The 19,297-nt window shown below is 40.7% G+C and overlaps 1 protein-coding gene across 2 annotated transcripts; it reads right to left on the bottom strand.

The window, feature by feature from the left end:
* Positions 1 to 8,354: 8,354 nt before the first annotated feature.
* LOC106905565 (carboxypeptidase Z-like) lies at positions 8,355 to 18,180 on the bottom strand. Of its 2 annotated transcripts, none has more exons than XM_088015859.1 (11): positions 16,974 to 18,180; positions 16,640 to 16,672; positions 15,405 to 15,779; positions 12,707 to 12,934; positions 12,404 to 12,630; positions 11,637 to 11,798; positions 11,361 to 11,519; positions 10,600 to 10,726; positions 10,266 to 10,405; positions 10,011 to 10,110; positions 8,355 to 9,237 (listed from the first exon to the last, which is right to left on the bottom strand). In XM_088015859.1, the coding sequence occupies exons 1-11, from the start codon at positions 17,044 to 17,046 to the stop codon at positions 8,882 to 8,884; spliced, it is 1,980 nt and encodes a 659-aa protein (XP_087871985.1). In that variant the 5' UTR covers positions 17,047 to 18,180; the 3' UTR covers positions 8,355 to 8,881. The 2 variants fall into 2 exon arrangements, with proteins under 2 accessions (XP_087871985.1, XP_087871986.1); XM_088015860.1 differs by having other exon boundaries at positions 12,707 to 12,931.
* Positions 18,181 to 19,297: the final 1,117 nt, after the last annotated feature.

Here is a 19,297-nt window from a genome sequence, read left to right as displayed (position 1 = left end):
AAATATCCTCGTCTTTTTTTCAAGGACGTCTTTCTACTTGTACGATCTGAATATGTAACACTTCTGGTTCGAGAGTCAAAGACCTCAGTGATTGTACATGGAAATGTAATCTAGACATCTATATTATTGCATGCAACATAAACATGAACTGACAGCAAAGAAAATCTTTTATTTTTTTCAGTAACATCAATTTCTGACGTGTTTACATTTCTACAGAGCTGATTTTATTTTATGTTTTAAGCAAGTAAAGCTGACTGTTTCCCCACGAGATCAAAGCTTTCACCCTCCACCGACAGCCTCAATCGAGCAGGAAGGATTCCCCCCCCCCCCCCGACTCCGTGTCTACAATAACTCCCTAAATAAAGAATCTGCAATCTGCTCTCGTTACACTCAGTGCACCTTTTACTTCCCCGTTAGCCAGGGGGGGATGACCAAATGCATTTCATATGCGAGCTTCGCGCTTCACTGCCTCCTGAGCGCAGGACTGAATCATGTTCCACTTTAGAGACGATAATTTTACATTTTTAATGACTCGCTGCTGGGTTAAGAAAGCGAGGGCGGCTTACAGGGGGAGATGTGATGCTCTGGAAACCCTCTTAGTCCTGGAGAGCAACTGGAGGAGGGGAGCTGAATATTTGTGGAGATGTTTTCGGAAACTACTTATAGAAAATGTTGAATGGATAGAAATGGATCCGTAAAGGGATGGGTAGGTTAGAGAATTGTGTATTTTTACACAAATATTTCTAATTGTTGGACTGCTCCAGTGTGCGCTGGCCACTGTGAAATCCAGTTAGAGATTCCTCAATTTCACGGCTGATTACGGCGATGCCAGGATTATCTCTCGTTATTTTAAGGCAAATATTAGAAGATTACGACTTAATGGGATCAGTGAAATCAGCTGGAAGAGACCGGGGGCCCTCCACCACAGAAAAATCAGCAAATCGCAGTTCAAGCCAGGGAGAATGGTGAACCGCTAAGGTGAAATAGTTCACCAGAGCTCCATAACCGAGGGGAGTATTTGACACGCACATTTTGGACGCATTAAGAGTTCATTACAGCTGGTAAAACTTCTGTAACCTCTTAAGCCGAGGTTGCGACCAATTTATGTGAACACCTTTTGGAGAGATTCAAAGTCGCACAGAGCCGCTGTCGGACGCTGAGGTTTCTATCTACGAGTTAAGCAGTTTATAGCTCTCAAATCCTGTCCATTTTTTTAAGTAATTAGCTTATGCTCCGTACTGCCATATCCATAAGTGCAGCTCCTTTTGAAGAAACCAGGGCAAGAAAACAAGAGCCCAGGCTTCCCCGGGGTCAGTGCCCACTGCAGCCTGGATTATAGCACCAAAGGAATCCTGGGAAGCGTGTATTGATTTGGCCTGACACTTGCTGCCACATTTAGCTCGGCCGCTGCTGACTTGCAAGGGCTTCAAGCAGTTATCTGCCATATCCTCTACTATCTTTAAAGAGCACTGAAAAATTACCCTCGTGCCACGGGAGATTTTTCATCACATAATTAGCTCAGTGCACCTAACCGCAGAGCTCCTTTGACTATAAATACAGGCTTAAAGTTCATGTGCGCAGGACTACGTGTAATTAACTTGTTAGCATGAGCGTGCTGTGATGGAAACACTGACCTTTCTGAGCTGCATTTGTGTTACAGATTGCGCGGGAGCTTTGTTGCAAGGTTATTTGATATCTGCTGAGAGCAAGAAGAAATAGATAGTACAAAGCAAGAATTTTTTATTTTTTTATTTTTTCACGTTGACTGTGTAATTCAGGTAATGTGGCTAACAATTTCCATGTACTTCAAGGCAAAAAAAACAAACAAACATAAAATCTGAGTTTCATTGACTTCCTTTTACCTTAAAATGTCACCTGAGCGCATGATATTAAAATGTGTGTGCTGCAAAATGTGAACTGAACTTTATATTTGAACACAAAATTGATAATCAGTGGCACATACACCATCAAAATACTGTGACTTAACGTTTAAAGCTGATAGGTATTTATGCAAAATGACCCATTGTCAATTACCAGTAACGTTGCATGGGAGAGATGCATAAGAGAACCGAACATGGTGGACACAACGTAACCATAGCAACAGAAAGATGACAGGTTTGTTTTCTGGTTAGCTGTTAGTTCAGGTTTCCAGTAAATCTAAAATTTTATTTATCAAACTTAAGAGCAGTCTAGTCTTGGTAAGATACTGACAGCTGATATTTTCTCTCCAGAGTCTTGTGCTTTTAAACAGGAATCACCATAGGACCAAAATCTCTTTAAAGGAATCTCATCCTTTCTAGAGCTACAATTCTAGAAACCTTAAGTAGCTGTCATAGTTTTCCATCTAGTTTGCCGTTTATACCGATTTATTTTTTTAAGGTTTTATTGGCTCTAGTGGCCTCTATAATTGACAGGAAAGTTGGTAACAAGAGATGGGGAAAGACATGCGGTAAGGGTCGCCAGGCCGGGAATCAAACCTGCAACAGCCACGTCGAGGACTAGGGCCTCCATACATGGGCTGTGCTTAAACCCCTGCGCCACCACAGCACCCGTTTATACTGATTTACTGAGAAGAATGTGTTAAAGCATGAGTCTAAGTCTACGAAAGTGAGAAATTTCAGAAAATGTCAGGTCACGTCTCTTCTTTTGAAGTGTGTGTGTGTCACTTTCTGTGCTCTCAGGTTGTGTAGAGCGTATTTTATCACATTTAAGGTGTGGGATTCACAGCGTTCTGCTCCGTTCAACCTGGGTACGTTACTTCTGTTGTGGCGTCATCGTCTTGATTTATTTTACCTTTTTACTTGGTCAAATTATTCTGGTCAAATTAATCAGAATCTGCGAGCTAAATGGTGGGGCCAAGTACTTCTTCGTACCTCTTTTTAGAAAATAGTCACCAAGTAAGCGGTGTATTTGCATATAATTGTGTTTGTGGTAAGTAATAGGGTGTAGCATTTACACTTACGAATGTGTAAGTATTACGTTTGTTTTTCTCATCGTCATCAACAACAAGCAATGTTATTTTGAGTCATTGATATTTGAATTTCATTTTTGTAAATACTGCAGTACTTTGCATACATGCTGTGTCGAAGCCTCAAAGTTATTTGGCGTGTTAACAGATAAGCGTCCTGGGTTCAAGGTGATCACATTTTAGAGTTAAATTAGTAGGAAGACATTGTTTTTCTAAGGCATCGTGTGTTTTTACACCACTGAAATAAAGCTCAGATACACAATAGTGTGATGGGGGTATTAGCTTTTGGTGTCACACTTTAATGCACAAGCATCACTAGCAAATTTAACTTTTATTATGCCCCATGGTGTCACTGCTACTCGGCTGTAATCATCTCATCACCCAGTGTTGTTGTTTTGTGTGTTTCCAGAGTAGATAAAGGGAAATCATCCAAGGTTTTCGCCCCTACGGCGCGCCCTTTGGCCTTTAATGACCAAATGCCATCATATTTTACTTGGACATTTAAACCGTGGTTTAATTTGGCCCTTTATTCTACAAACTGAAAGGCTAAAGTTGTTGTGGGGTTGTCGTTTTTTTTTTTTTTAATGGCTTTTTTCTCATGCAGCTGCCAGTTTTGTAATTGTTGGGGTAAATGTGGTAACGTCATAAAGTATCTTCTTCTGTATTTGTGTCAGCTTCAAATGCACTTGTGGGAGCTTGCCAGATGAAATGGGCAAAGACAGCTTCACAACCGCCAGGGGTGTTATTCTAAGATCGGGCTGGAATCAGAAGTTTTGTCGGTTTCAGTTAACCAGGGCGCTGCTAAATGGCTTAAGCCAAGCATCAGTGCACCCAGCAAAGGCTCTGAGATATATTGCTGCATGACAGCTAAAGTAGCTGGGCGCATCACGAACATGTACCCAGCCTTAAGAGCCCTAAGGCTTTCTCTTCTTCATGACTGACTTCTAAAGTGTTTTATCCCTGGGACACGGCAATAATGTGCATTAAGATCAAGAACACTTATTTCAGTGGTGCTTTATGTTTTATTCTGCCTGTGAATTTGGCTGTGTCTAGACTGTGTGTTGCTGAGAACAGCTCACAAGGGGGGGATTTTTTTCAGGAGAGATCTGACTCCAAGTATGTTGACACTAGCCGACAATAACTTTTTGCAGCCAGAAAGGAATTTGAAAGAAACGTCTATTGGTTTTTCTTTTCTAAATAAGCTGGAACTAAACAAACTAATTGGTTTACAAAATTACAAAAGCAAAAGTATGTTCCTCCTGGTTTCGAATGTAGTTCTTTGTTGTATACGCCCTGACCAAGATGGTCCTACTTCGGGTCTGTGGCTGATGTCCCAGATGCTGTTCTTGTCCAAAACCTTTCGAAGTTGTGGCTCAAAGGTTTTAGTGTGGTTTCATTATCAGGCCTGGATGTTTTCTTCAGAGGAAAACAATTTTATTTTCAACTCTTATTACCTTCCAGCTGAAAACATGAGATTTTTGTCACTTGTAAATCATAACCAGCACTTATTGGGAATTTCTTGCAGCTCTTTACAGCTTCGCTGACCAGTTTCAGTCTTGCAATGCCACTGTTATTCAGTATTCTTTTAAATCGTTGCTGCCTCCTGACTGATATCTTTGGACGACAACAAAAAAAATAAAATCTTTGGACCTTATTCGAAAACTGTGAAAGCGAGCGACACCAGCTGAAACTAACAAATGTTGCGCTTTTGGTCCCCAGTTGAACCCATTGTACCCAGACTACCAGGTGTTTTCTTTTGATTGAAAAACAGCTCAATGGCAAGAAGGCTCCTCATAACAGATAACAGTAGTTGGATAGTTTGAAAGTCTTCTGGTTCGCTATAAAATATACATTCAGTTATATTTCTGTCCAGCCAATGTTTTTCAACCTAGTCAGGACAGATGAAACCTATGGCATCCTGCCTCAGCTTGTCACTTTAATTTGCTGTTGTAAGGCTAGTAGACCATAGCAGAAATTCATCATAAGAGATAAAACAAGAAGAAAACAGAGACAGGATTCCTCATCTGAGGTCAGATTAAAAAAAAACCTTTGACTGTCATCCACAGAAACCCCAAACAAGATAAAGATAAAAATCAAACACCAGACAGCTTCACACGTCAAAAATCCATTAGCTGGTAAACCTGTGGTCATCCTGTTACCTTTTGAAGCAATGGACTTCCACAGATAAATATCTGATGTACTGTATTTATCTCATGTTGTGGTTATATGTCCCAGCATTATTACGGTGGAATCACCTTAACCCCAGAGGGTTCGCTCCCGTCTCAGCTGACGGGTTCTCTATGAAAACGCTTGGTGGGATTCTGTACACACTTGCGCTCGACTGCTCCGATTATCGTTGCCTCATGAGCTCCCCGGCAAGTTTGTTCAGGCTCCGTAACAAAGGAAGTGGCTTATTATCACCCTCTGGAGGAGCTGTGCTCTCACGTACCGTTATGAAACCGCTTCTGCCTAACGAGCAAACTGAAATGAACTTGACATTGAGCTGTTTTAGAAATTTAAAAAAGCTCTTTGCAGCTATGGGGGATTTTAAAGGGCCAAATGAGACTGCTTTACAAGGTTAGTAAAAATATTTTTTAAAAATGACTAAAAGAAGTTTGCTGAGGGACATAAGAAGTGAGAAAATCTGACTAATTCCTCATGGTTTTTATTAAATCTTTCTAATATGTTATTTTGGATATAACTGGTACAAAACTTCCTATTTTTAACTTTTGTCACGGTAATGTTTTCTACCTTTTACTTGGTTGATTTTATTACCTTTTTTTATTTTGTTTACTGGGCTGCTTAGGTATCATGTTTGTATTTTTTGAATTTGAAAACTGAGAAGGCTAAATGGTAAGCGATGAGTTTGGGAAATAGGATTTCATTAGTAGATCTCAAATTATTGGTGATTTTTAATTACTTTCTTCAGTGGCCACCTCTCAATCAGTCAGATACAGGAAATGACCTACATTTTAATGAGTATAAACTGCCATGCAAGTCCAACACAAAGCAGGTCAAATACTCTGTTCTCTAAGCTGCAGGCAGGGGGCGCCAACTCTCCATTGACGGCAAATGCATAAAATTGAGAGAAAACTTTTTCTGGGCACAACTGGCAGATAAGTTACTTGCTTAAAACAATCACTCTTTCCTTGACGTGGTGCCGAATAGGTAAGGTCAAATTGGCTCATGCTTTTCTTGGAGGCCATGCAATGGAACAGCATCTCTCTACTAGAATAATAAGGCTTGGAGCTAACGGAAGAATTTTAAAAAGTGATTAATTGTGGTCCTGATATCATACCTAACATATCGACTATGAGAAACTAAGTCATCGATCTTTGCCCTCAGAGACCACGTCCAGGAATTGACATGATGCCACCTGTCAATCATTCTAGGGGGGAGATTGTCAGGAACTTGACCAATCGCCGGTCGCAAATTGTCCCGAAGTACACGCCCCTGATGAGGAACTGGACCTGACGCGGTTCATCGTCACGAGCTGCAGTGATAAGAGGGAAATAATAGGAAATCATGAACTAATGTTATCAGCGGGGAACATACAAGAGTCGTTACCAAGATTATGTAGAAGACGAAATACAATTTATTACATGTCCAACATCCAAACAGAGTCTGGACTAATGCAAGAAATGGATGAAGGCCTGTAGCCGAACTCATGTCCAGTTGAATATAACTGTGGTAGACCAACTACCACGTGTTCGTCTGCAAGAAGGTGACTGGTAAACATCCCTTTGTTCTATGTATTTTTGTCATAATGACACATATTGATAGACAAATCAATCAATAAGTAAAGGTAGTAGTTATGCTTGATTTTTATGTGTGTAAGTTCCAATGGTATCTCTATGGCAGCATGAAAACGTGATGCAGTAACTGCTGTACTATCATTTAAGCACGTTTTTATGTTAATGTTAATTTTTAAGCAATTTCTGAAGACAGATTTTCAGAAGCTGGTATTTAACATTACTCACCTGTTAAACTGCTTCAGACGCAGCGTTCACATCCATTGAGACCATCCTCCCTCATCATTCTTCCTCTGGCTGCGAAAGACTTGGGCTTTAACATTGATTTCTTCGTTGTTTCCCGCAAACAACCTTACAGACCTGATGTAGGACAAGTTGGAGAATGTTCTTGCCTGTCGTCTTTACCTTAGTGTTGGCTGATAAGGCAAAAATTACTCATAAACTCAAGGAAACTCATTAAGTTCTTCTTTTTCTGTGTGTTTGTGTTTTATTGGCGGATGGCAAAACAACTTAGGGTGTACATACCGCCACCTACCGGACTGGAGTGTGGACGTCAACGATAGAGGGAATTCATCAATACATGCATCAGTGGTGTGAGTGTATCTATAAATCTATATACACACACACACACACACACACACACACACACACACAAGTCTATGTACACGTGCAACGCATTGAGTTCCTTTGCCATCATAACACTGTTTTGTCGGAAGTTTGCTCTACTTCCGCATGTGGGCGGAGTCTGTTGGCGTCATGTCAATTTGAATGTTCTCGATGAACTCGTGTGGGGATTAACTTAGGTTGTTTTAGACAGAGTGACCAAGAGTCATATTTGCCTGTGGAAAATGCTGAGTGAGATATTGAATATTATCCAGCACCACTGTATGAAGCTACATTTGCTGAAAGCTATATATTAAAATTAACAAAAATAAAGGCTTACTAATCTATATAAAGTCTTTCACAAAATGAATTGAGTTACTGAAAAAAAATGCTTTTCAATAATATTTATATTTGTTGAAGGGTATGTACATTAAAATATGTTAACTGATATATTTTTAATAATATTCAATACTATTTTTTACATTGACTGCTGTCTAAAGGAAAAATGGCTTAAAACTGTTTCCTGTTTTCAGAAAACACAGTTATATTTCTGTGTAAGATGAGGGATACCACTAAATGCAGCAGAGGTGACACTGGTTTACAGGCACTGGGAAGTCTTTACCGTAATTCCACTAATTGAAATGTAAGTTTGCATAAAGCTGCAGTCATATGCAAAGAAAGATTGTTGGCGTTATGCGATACAGCGTCAGCACTAATGACTTAATTTCTTGTAAGTGGGAGTCTTCTGTCTGCTAGTGGGCTGATCACATTTGTGTGTTCACTGACTAGTTATGTGTCTTGTTAGTCTATTTTTCAAAGATCAAATAATATTCACCAGACTTTATCTTGTGTGAGTTTATGTCAGGTGTTGCGTTTCATGTCAAAAATGAGATTTTACTGTCAGGATTTTGAACCAAGAGTTCATTCATTTCTATTCTCAGAAACCTTACTTTGTTTCGTACAAACATGAAAAGAACCTAAAATCTAAATGACACACATGACTTTCAGTTCATAACGAATTAGTCATGGAGAGTGCTGCATATAAGACTTTATTGTAATCATTAGTTGATGGTTCTTGTTATACTAGAAATATTAGTAATAGTATATTAGAATTATTTCATTACCTTACAGCAAATTCGCGATCTCCTAACAAAACGGGAGAGAAGTTGCAAATTAGTACATTTGTTTTGTGTTGACTAAAGCAAGAGTTTGGAGCAAGTTTGGCCTAAAGAAGACTCTGGTGCCCTCTGGTGGCAGCTGCTTTCACTTTTTTTATGCTAAAAGCCACGTTACAACCACAAACTATGGTGGACTTAAAAGTCTGTCGTGTAGTGAACCAAAACAAAACAGCAAATATTTGTGATTAAATCAAGTTTTAAATTATACAAATTACCAAAAGCCATTTTATTTATACGACAAAAGCTTGTAAAGGTGCTTAGAAAAACATTCAGTTAAAAAAAACCACGGCCTAATCTTGTACATTTGCATGCATTACACGATTTTTTTTTTTTTTTTAAAGGCAAGTTCACTGCTTTGTTTTTTTTCTCTTTTTAAAGCTCTAATGGCGTTTCAGCAGCCAGGTGGGGACAGGCCCCCCAAGTGAGGCAAAGTAGCTCCACCACCAGGGTTTCTCAGCTCTCTCCTCATGTTGCCGGTTCACATCGGCCATCATGGTGTACTGGTTGTACTGGTTGTACGGGTCGAATCGGTTGTAGCTGCTCGAGGACAAGACGCTTTCCTCCTCCTCAATGTCGGGGTCTAGAGGAGCTTTCTGCAGCACAAAGTCCACCCGGCCTGCAGACTGCATGCGAGTCGGCAAATGGACTTTCTTTGTAGCGCGGGCGTAGCCGGGCGCCGAGGCGGTGACAATGTGGATGCCCGGGGTGAGAAGCCGCCAGTAGTCTCCATTTTCAGCTGGGCAGGAACAAAAACGGTCGGTGTGATTATTTTGAAGCTGAGCTTATAAAGACTTACTATGCAGGGACTACAATAAAGTTTCAGTGCAAAATATCTCTACAGAGTCAGAGGAGCGGTATTGCGCAATTTAATACTGAAGGATTACTTTAAAATGATTAAAAACATCAATGTCACGTGTTAAAATATGAAGTAAGCTGAACTAAAAGTAAGGTGGAGAATAAAAATAAGTAAATGAGCTAAAAGTAATTCTGAGTTCCTTGAAAACAAATGGATAAATAATATTTACAGCAACACTTTCGCATTGAACTTTCTCACATTTTGTCACATCACTCCCACAAACATCAATATGTTCCATTTTGATCTTCTGGTTTAGACCAACACAAAGTTGTGCGTAATTGCAAAGTGGAAAGAAAGGAATACATGGACTTTTGCATTCAGCCTTCTTTACAACGATGCTCCTAAATGAAACCCAGCGTGGTCAGCCAGTTTCAGAGGTCACAAAATGGTGACAGAGGTCAGGTGAGATCCAAACCTTTGCAGCATCTGAGGTAAAGTGGGACAGAAAAGTAGCACACACGGCGGTGGCAGCATCATGCGGAAGGGATGGGATGCTAAACCAACCATGTATAATGAACTACCAACTGGTGTTGATTTAACACATAAAATCCCAATAAAATTGTCCAAGTTAATGGTCACACATTCTGTGAAGGTTCTTATATGAATATTGTGTTTTATCATTAACACATTGCATATCCTCCAGGTATATTTACCTGTGGTGATGTCGTGCCGTATTCCTCTGACTGATACTCGCGCACCTTTTATTCCTTTTCCCTCTTCATCATTTACAAACCCTTTGATCCCTCTGTGAGTCTGGTCAGTGGTGACAACAACAACAACAACAACAACGTTTTACTCCTTTAGTTTCGTCTTTGTCCGTTTCTAATGAAAGGATTGCATCTACAAATGTGTCTGCGGTCAGCTCAGGTTCGGCAGGTTTACCCAAAGCTATAAAAGAAAAATCTCACCGCCTCAATGAAGGCAATCAAAGCTTCTTGGTTGTCCTGCCAGCTGAGGAACAGTTCTTCTTCAGGAGGGAATTTATCACATCCAAGAGACACGGTCACCTCGAAACAGTTGGAGTGAAGGTAGTTGAAGTCTTGCATACCTGGTCATAGGCAAAGCAAACAGCTTTAATCTTATTTCTTATAATATCAAATCACCTTGCAGGATCCTCCTTTCTTGCCCCACAAAGCGCTGCATCATGGCTGGTCTTATAGTGACCTCTACAGGGCTCCAGGGAGAATTACAGTTTTATATTACCAGATTGGTTTAGGAATGCTTTTTTTTTTTTTAACTCACTGCCTGAAATGCTGCCCCACTGCGCTCCGTTGATGACTCCTTTCTGGCTGCCATCGTGGGGAGATCCACATTCTCCGGATGTTGCTGTGTTTGAATCTGCATAAGTTCTCGCAAGAAGTTTGAAAACCTTTAAATCAGACACAAATGATGCAAAATTGACCTCAAGCGAACGTAGCTGAGTAAACTATGCTACCCATTTCTCACTGGACTATAAAATTTAGCTCTCTACTAGGAAAACCTTGAGAGAGAACCAAAGTAGTTGCCATGCAGAGCGAAAGTGTAAATTTGAAAGTATTTCTTTGCCACAAATATTGGGTTTTAAAATAAAACTAAATCCATTCTGATTTTATTTATCTACAGCAATAAACCAGACATGGAATATTTTAACAAAGGAAACAAAAATAGTCTGATAGTAGAAAACAATTCTGTAAATGACATTAGATGTCTTATCTACATATAAAGAGGTCTCATTTGCATCAAGACAAGAAAGGCATGCAAGAATTTCTTCTTTTTTTTTTTTCTTTTTTTTTAAAAATTTGATTATTTTGGGGTCAAATATTTTAAACTGTTATCAATAGCAAGAACAAGATATGGGTCACTGTAGTCTATACACAGGTCCAGATGAGTCTGGATAGCTTTTTTACTTTAGTAAATGAAATCATCCTTTCAAAACAACTTTTTTTGTATTTCTAGGTTATCTTCGTCTGACATGAAAACGTTTGTGAAGCATTTAAAATCTGTGATTCACGGAACCCGCCTACCTTATCGTCAGGTGTGGGGGAGAACATGTTCTGCCCACGCGGGTGTTTGGACAGATCGTAGGGGTAGGAGACCATCCGGTCGCCGCTGTGGAAGCTGGCGGAGAGCACAAACGGGACGGAGCGGATCCACTTCATGACCGCATACGTCTCCGGTGCAACCTGACGCCCGGCATTTAGAGACTCTCTTTCAGATGTCAGCTTAGTTCATCTTCTCCAAAGCAACAAAAAGACTTTGTAGCAGTTCTGTCTTCTAGACAACGAAGAGTCATTCTGTACCTTACCAAACCAGTAATTGTCTGGGATGGGGATGTGGTCAGTGCGGAAGCCCTTCTGTCTGCGTCTTCTGTAAACGACAGTCGTCAGGTCAGGAAAGTTCCTGTTCAGGTCGATGTTCTGGGCGTTGTTTCGGCCGACGTTCCCGTAGCCATATCTGTCACCCTGTAGATTAAAAGAATAAGTGTTTCATGTGTAATAATAACAACCTGTGAACTGAATGGATGACCAACAGCTCTAGAGCAGGACTAACGGGATAACGCAGCCAAAGAAAGCAATGATTTCAGATTATGTCACAGCGGTAACTGTCTAAAACACAAGTAAAATCACTGTAGCCAAAAGGAGTGCATTAATTGTATTCAGCATTCAGGGAAGCAACTTGGACAAGGAAGAAAGCTGAAAAACATAAATGATGTGAAAAAGTCAACAATTTTCAGAAATAAAACTGATTTGTAACTCTTTCCCTGCAGCCTTGCTGTTTGACAAAGTCAAATCCAAAGCTTAACTGTAGCGAGTCTTAAACATATTTACTGGACGCAGATTCAACATTCACCTGTGGAAGATAAGTGAAGAACTGAAGCTGCAACTTCAACTATAGCCAGATGTTACTTAAAAGCATTAACATCTGTTAATTTTCACAGCAATCACATTGTGAAACTAAGTAAAAGTCTCTTTAAGCTTCTCGGGAAACGTGTGACAGCAGTTTGGTGAATAAAGCCGGTGCAGGGTATCCCCCTTTTTTTCAAGGATGAAATGCTGTTAAGCGTCACCTCGTCATCGCTGTAGTTACTGTCAGCGTCCCCAGACACGGCCACCTCGTATCCGTCAGGGTTCATGGAGGGCAGGATGTGGATGCGGGTGTTGTTGATGAGCGTCTGGATGCGCTCGTTTCCCTGCAGATACTCTGCACACAGGTACTGAGCCAGGTAGAGCAGCAGCTGGCCACCCAGGGGTTCGTTCCCATGCATGTTGCCAACGAGTTTCATCTCAGGCTCGACTAGGTAAGGGCAACGTTTAATATTAAGCATTAATATGACACAAAGAAGTGCTGCGTGAATCGGAGCTGCACTCACGCAGCTGATGTTCTCCAGGACTGCTTGAGAACTCGATCACCAGCAGCTCCCGGCCCTCCGTGCTGCGGCCGATGCTGTACGTCCTGGAGATGTCCGAGCATTGATCCTCGGTCTTCTTCAGGATGTCGATCATCTGGGAGCTGGAGTGGTAGGTGAACTGGATCGGTGCAGCAGCCTGCTGGGGTTGAGGAGCCTCCAGGTTCTGAGCAGCCTCATCTTCTTGCTCTGCTGTGAAGAAATGTCACAGAAATGGCGGTTTGCTAAGAGAGACGTTATCTGTCCAACCTGTCTTGTCTAATGCTTAAAGCATTTTTTGATTATTATATCAAATATTAGTTAGCTTCAACTAGCCTTAGTGGTTAATAGACGCCAACTAACCACTAGGGCTAGTTTGCTAGCCGTTAGTTGAAGCCGTTGAACTAACCAAGCAGCCTTTCTCAAACTGTGGCTGGTGGTCCGCGGGCACCCCCTAGTGGTTCACGAGGTACTGCATGTAAACGACCGTTCATTTGTCATGAGGCGAGCTCAAAGTGCGACGCTACAGTTAGCTTACCAAAGGTAAGCAGTTTCATAAAACTGCTCTATGGTTAGTTCAATGTCTGCCAGCATTCGCTTGGTTTAGTCTTCTGGTTTATTGTGTTCAAAAAAGATGAAACATGCCCGCCTTTTAAACCACAATAGACCTAATTGAGCTCCAAGTGACGGGGTTTCTCTGCCGTGTTTGAAAAAGCAGTAAAAAAAAACAACAATACTAATTTTAGTTTTTAGCTTTTTTTTTTGTTTGTTTTGTTTTGTTTTGGTCAGGTTCGACACATTTAACTTTATAATCTGTTAATAGCTGGTGACTCTGCACACAGAGTTAACTTTCCCGCCTTTGTTTTGAGCTGAAAGAGAGGCGGCGCCGCAGCTCACGGAGTCACAGAAGAGCATCAGTTTATATGAAGTTGTTTAGTGAAGACATCTGGCTAACACACACATCAACTCAGCTCAAAACACCGTCCAGCTGGATGGCCTTCTGTCCTCCCTGAAATCTACTGGGAGAGATCGTCTTGTCGTTTTCATGTTTTATTCGTAGCTCAGTTTAACGTGGAGTCACTCAATTCCATTTTCTCAGGATCTGTTTTAATCCAGGCCATAGATTTCTAATTTTAAAAACTCTTTGCTAAAGATAACAAAGAGGTTTTTTTGGCTGCCACATTTCAGAGTCATGTGCGAAGCAGATGACTGTGTGAACTCTCGGAGTGCGTTCACAGGCATCAGGAAATGATTCAAACCTCCAGTCACTTTATGGTTATAGACCTGGATCGTGAAGTAGAATGAGATGCGTTGTTCCCAAAGGAAGCAGAAAAACACTATAAATCGCCTTTTTCCTTTTTAAACGCTCAGCAAAGGTCTATTCCCACCAATCATATGAAGCCCGAGCTGATTTTATGACTCTATTTTGACATGATAAAAATAATTATTTGTAAAAAGATATCTTTTATTTTGAAAAGTGGATATTGTCACCAGAGGAGTTAAAAAAAGAGAGTGATAATTCATATTAACGAGACTGCCAAACAATAGCAATAAAAGTGAGATAAATCAACAGGAAATAAATTGCATTCTTAGGCACGGTTTAGCTCCAACCGAAGACTTCAATGCATTTAATTGGCATTGAATGTGGGAAACAAAAACAAAACAGCACAGAATTGTGAAGTGAAGGTCTGAAGGCTGTTTCAATTCTGGGGCTGTGGGTGGGCTTAAAAAACAAGAGATTCCAACAGATAACAAGACTGTGTGGAGAAAAATACAAAATCTATGAGAAATGCACAAAAAATGCTCTCAAACAGCAGCATGTCAAAACAAAAAATATATATGTATTTGAATTACTACAGCTGAACAGAATACTGAGGGAACCGTTTAATCCCATAAAAAAATCTCATTGCAGTAGCATAGTCTCAGATTATCAGATTAATATGGGTTATTGTCCTGCCATACTTGTCACATTTTCTTTAAAGTGTACCCAAATTAAAGGTTGTTAGTAAAGGTTAATAAATGTTTTCACATCTTCATCTTTCATTATGACATTGCACTACTGCAAACAAGGTTTAATAAAAGTGTTCTGACTTTTCATGGATTCCTACAAAGGGTGATTATAAATGTGGCAGGCAAAGCAAGCAGGCCACACTAATGAAAACTTTAAAAAAAAAAAGTCAGGCAGCATGTTGCTGCATGTTTTGGTTAGAAACTGACCACACGTGTTTCCTAATTCTAACCATAATTGGAGGAAGTTGTTTAAATTGGAGGAAGTTGTTTAAATTAGGCAGATAAACTCAAAAAAAAAAAAAAAAAAAGTCCACTGACACCGACTCTACTCACAGTGTTGCAACCCAAAAGCTGTTCTGTCTCCTGAAAATGCTGAAAACGTCACACGGGAGTGATCTCACTGATCCATACCTTCCTTTATATCATAGCTATTCATAACTTTTTCATTATTTCCTAATAATAAAAGTCAGACAAACTCTTGTTTTTCTATTTATGACCCTGCAATTCATCTGGCATGAGCCGAACACAAGTAAATAAACGAACTAGGCTGCAGTTTAAGATTTTCTTTTCAATCTTTGTCAGGCTGAAAAACCACAATAAATTTTTTTTTTTTTTAAAAGCATTTAAAACTTGTTTCTGGCCGTACTCGAAATATACTAAATCCTCTTATTACCTTTGAGACCCTCCAGCGGGTCGTAACATCCCTCCTGGTCGCTCACAAAGAAGCGATCGCAGTCCAGGAAGTACGGCCAGGCCATCTGGATCCCCTCAAAAGCATGACTGCATCTCTTGTGTGCTGCCTCGCAGGCGCTGCGGCAGGGCCTCAGCACCTTGCTCCCCTCGCAGCGGGGGGCCAGGACCGAGCAGCCCAGCATCCGGATCTCGGGGTTGCACTGTCCGCCCAGCAGCTGCTCGACCACGCTGATGAGGAGGTACTCCACACCGGTTTCCGCGTCCCTGCGGGTGCTGTGGCCGACGATGTTCGGGAACATGGTGCGGGTGTAGGGCATGTCGTCGCAGTAGGACAGCAGGATGTCTGTGCATTTGGCTGTGATAGAAAGGAAGCAACAAAAAAAATCAGATTAGGGATATTTATCTATACATCACAAGATGAGTTATAGATAAATCGTCTTTATTTGAACGTCCCCATTTTTCCACATCTTCCTACTTTTCAATGGATTACCACATATTTTCCTTCCACTAAACTTTCCATTACTACTCTATCTTGTAGCCAGAGTTAATGTGTTATATGTGGCTGTAACGACAATCATTAATGCATAATTCAACATGCATTGTGCAAACAAAGTGAGCCGTAATGCAGTGCAACTTTAACAGGAGAATTTATATGTAAACTTCGCAAAATACTTGTGTGCAGCTTGATTATTGGTGTCGGACAAATCACACGCTTTATGTTGCGTTCAAGTTCTGCCGAGAGACAAGATAAAGATTAGTGTCTGTCGGTTTTAATTTGAAAGGTCCATTATGCGTCTCTATTTGTCACGGTGTGCTATCCTCAATCATCTGCTCCTAAATATTTCCATTATCTGTGGAAATTAGAATCTGAATATTTCATGCCTCCATCGATCATCTAAAAATTACTCAACCGCACCAGATTCCGTTTGCACTCCGTGGCGTTATGGGATTTGTGATCCTGTTTGTGACGGAAATCAAGCGATTTAAAGAAGCCCGTAGAACTGCTTTTGTTCATCAGAGGTGGATTTATTTATTTATTTATTTTAAACTTTCCTCTGTCTTTGTACATTTGGTTTCGAGGTCAGAAGCGCGACACGCTGTCATTAAAAATTCAAACATCCCTGCGACTTTCTGGGCAGCGATAAAACGAGGAGAAGATGATGACGAACAGTCCGTGCACGACGACTTTCTTCCTTCAAGCTGGAGGGTACTTACGCTTTTCTTCCGCTGCTGCTGCCTTGCACTGTCCTGCAAAACACGTCAATTTGATCAGTGACCGCTAGGTGGCAGAGTGGTTTCTGTGAATGCAATAAACTGGATCGTAAACTCGAGCTCAGCTCTCTAATAGACAAAAAAAAAATAAAATAAAAAATAAAAAAAACGCCACACAGCCCGTCTGGAAAAGCTCACTTATATGTTAAAATGGATTCAAATCAAATTGATTTTAAAATGGAAAAGTCTCCAAACGAGCATCTGTCGGAAGTTTCACTCGCATCGTGTCCAAATGCGACAGAGACTGTCCTGGGAATCAGAGGATGAGAAAGTTTACCTCTTATCCACGGGTCGCATCGCGGCGCAGCTCCGCATAAAGGCACCAACATCTGCAGCAGAACCAGCAGCATTTTGTCCCCCCTCTACGCTGTTATGACCCCGCTCCGTTCTGTGGCACCTCGCTTACACACGCAGCCAGAGGGTGTGTTTTTCACTCGGACTGCGTGAACTTCCCAAACAAGCCAGACATTCCGATGAACTTCCACGACAGAGGCTAAGCAGTGGAGCTGCGAGAGGGGATATGACTGAGCCGAAGTGAAAATGTGTGGCAACTCAAATTGTCATAAATTTCGTTTTTATGTGTTGTGCACAATGGCTTTGTGTCATGTCGTTATTTAAAGGGAAAGCACCGTTATTATGCTTTCTACTATTCAAGCCAAGTCAAAATGTCAGAGAAAGGTTTTAACTGCACAACCCGGTTTTGTATGTTTAATCCCTGTGAGTGAAGTGATTGAATCAATATTTGCTTCAAGTCATATTTTAAAGTTATCGAAAAAGAATGTAAAGCAGAATAAAAACAAAATGACCTACTGGGGATGTGACATCACTGTGGAGAAATTTGGTCAAACTTTCAGGTTTTCTGGCATGAAATAATTCCACACTGTCTCAGTCAGATAAGATTGATGTCCGGCCTTTGACTAGGCCACACAAAAACTTTTTTTTTTTTTTTTTTTTTACACTTTGATTTTCAGGTGTGCTTTGGATTATTTTCTTGCTGCTCAACTCAAAGTCAGAAACTGATGGCCAGACTTTTTTTTTTTAATGTCAGATGTTAGCGGGACACAAGTTTCTCTGTTTTCTCATCAGTGCACAGAATATTTTCTAAAATGTCTCTGGGATCACCAGGGTTTTTTTTTTTTTGTAAATATGAGTCAGGACTTTTAAGGTCATAAGCAGTGATTTGGGACTTGAAACTTTCTCAATGCTGAATCTTGAACCCTGACTGTTTTTGAGGTCTGCAGGACTTCAGTTGTTTTGGTTCCTTTTGTGACTTCCTGGATGAGTTTTTGATGGACTCTTGGAGTCATTTTGACTCCTCACAAGGTTCAGCTATGTTTAACATCTTATTGGTGCTGAAATGCTATTTTATTGGGGATTTTGTATGACTTAAAAGATTAAAATGTTAGAGTTGCATGTCTTTTCTTCTGTGGAAATGCTCAAGTATCGGACTAAAATTCTGTGACAAATCATCAAAACGTCAACGCATTAGTTAACACTCAGGAAGCCTGAATATCTACTGATTACAATTAAATAGAGAGGTTATATCAGGCTTTCAGGAAACACGAGGCATAATTCAGTTTGTTCGGACAACACCATATTTTCCAACAAGTCTAAATCTAGAAGAGGAATACACCTCTTGGCTTTCTAGGTGCAATTTTCTCAGATTATTCCCATATCATGTGGACTGTTGTTTTACATCCAAATCAGAGCAGAAGTGCTTGACGATTTGCTGCTGTTCAGGCAGAAACAAAAGCACCAGAATGTCAAGCAAACAGAGCCGTTTAGCAGTGAGATGCTGCTAGACTTTGCATAAGAGTAATTACATTTTTTTCTAGAGTGAGACACGGTTATTATCAGCAGACCTGATTACCAACCACTTCAGTTCATGTGTGCATCAGCGGAGTAGCTTTGCTTTGCTTTGCCTCGCAATGATTTCTGGAAAATCCCAGACATGATGGCACGCTGTAATAGCTTCTTTTTTTTTTTTTTTTGAGTGAACGTGTTATACCTTTTCAACTAATTATAAGGTCTCATCTTCAAGCTGAGCAGACCTGATTAGCATAATGGCAGAGTGAATATTCAAAAGGGTTCGAGGCAGGAGGGCAGGCAGGCGAGAAGGAGGTTGATACAGAGTTAGAGCGAGGGGTAAAAAAAAAAAAAAACTGCTGCATCCTTCATCTACATCAGGAATATTGATTAGATCCTTAGCATGTTGATGCATTATGCAAATTACAGCCTAACCCAGAAACTGAAGGGAAGCGAAACCTAACAGTGGAGATCATTCCTTGAGAGCTTGTAATCGTGTGTGTGTGTGTGTGTGTGTAGGTGTGTGTGTGTGTGTGTGTGTGCGCGTGCGTGCGTGCGTGCGTGCGTGTGTGTGTGTGGTACTGCTGAGGGAAAAGAGGTGTGGATCTGCGGGAAAAGACTGAGTCACTCGTGAAAGAAAAAAGTATTCACACCCTTTGTTGCACGGCTAAAAGTCAGAAAAGTTCAGTGCCCATTTTGAACACAGCCGCTCTGGTACTTTGAAGAACTACACGCTCAGCTGCGGTTAAAGCTGCAGGACGTTTCAGGTACATCTCTACCGACTTTGCGCTACTA

Source organism: Poecilia mexicana, unplaced genomic scaffold (assembly GCF_051168715.1).
Source record: "Poecilia mexicana isolate PSO_F unplaced genomic scaffold, ASM5116871v1 scaffold_18, whole genome shotgun sequence".
In the NCBI taxonomy this organism is placed as follows: domain Eukaryota; kingdom Metazoa; phylum Chordata; class Actinopteri; order Cyprinodontiformes; family Poeciliidae; genus Poecilia; species Poecilia mexicana.
Note: the sequence above shows the minus strand (reverse complement) of the source record. Positions and strands in the feature narration are given on the sequence as shown.

Excerpts from the sequence above, each read along its gene's own strand:
- LOC106905565 (XM_088015859.1), bottom strand. The coding sequence starts at position 17,046 with ATGCTGCTGGTTCTGCTGCAGATGTTGGTGCCTTTATGCGGAGCTGCG. Across the intron at positions 16,673-16,973 it reads ATGCGACCCGTGGATAAGAG|GACAGTGCAAGGCAGCAGCA; the intron begins GTAAACTTTCTC and ends CGTGTTTTGCAG. Across the intron at positions 10,111-10,265 it reads TGATTGCCTTCATTGAGGCG|ACTCACAGAGGGATCAAAGG; the intron begins GTGAGATTTTTC and ends ACCACTGACCAG.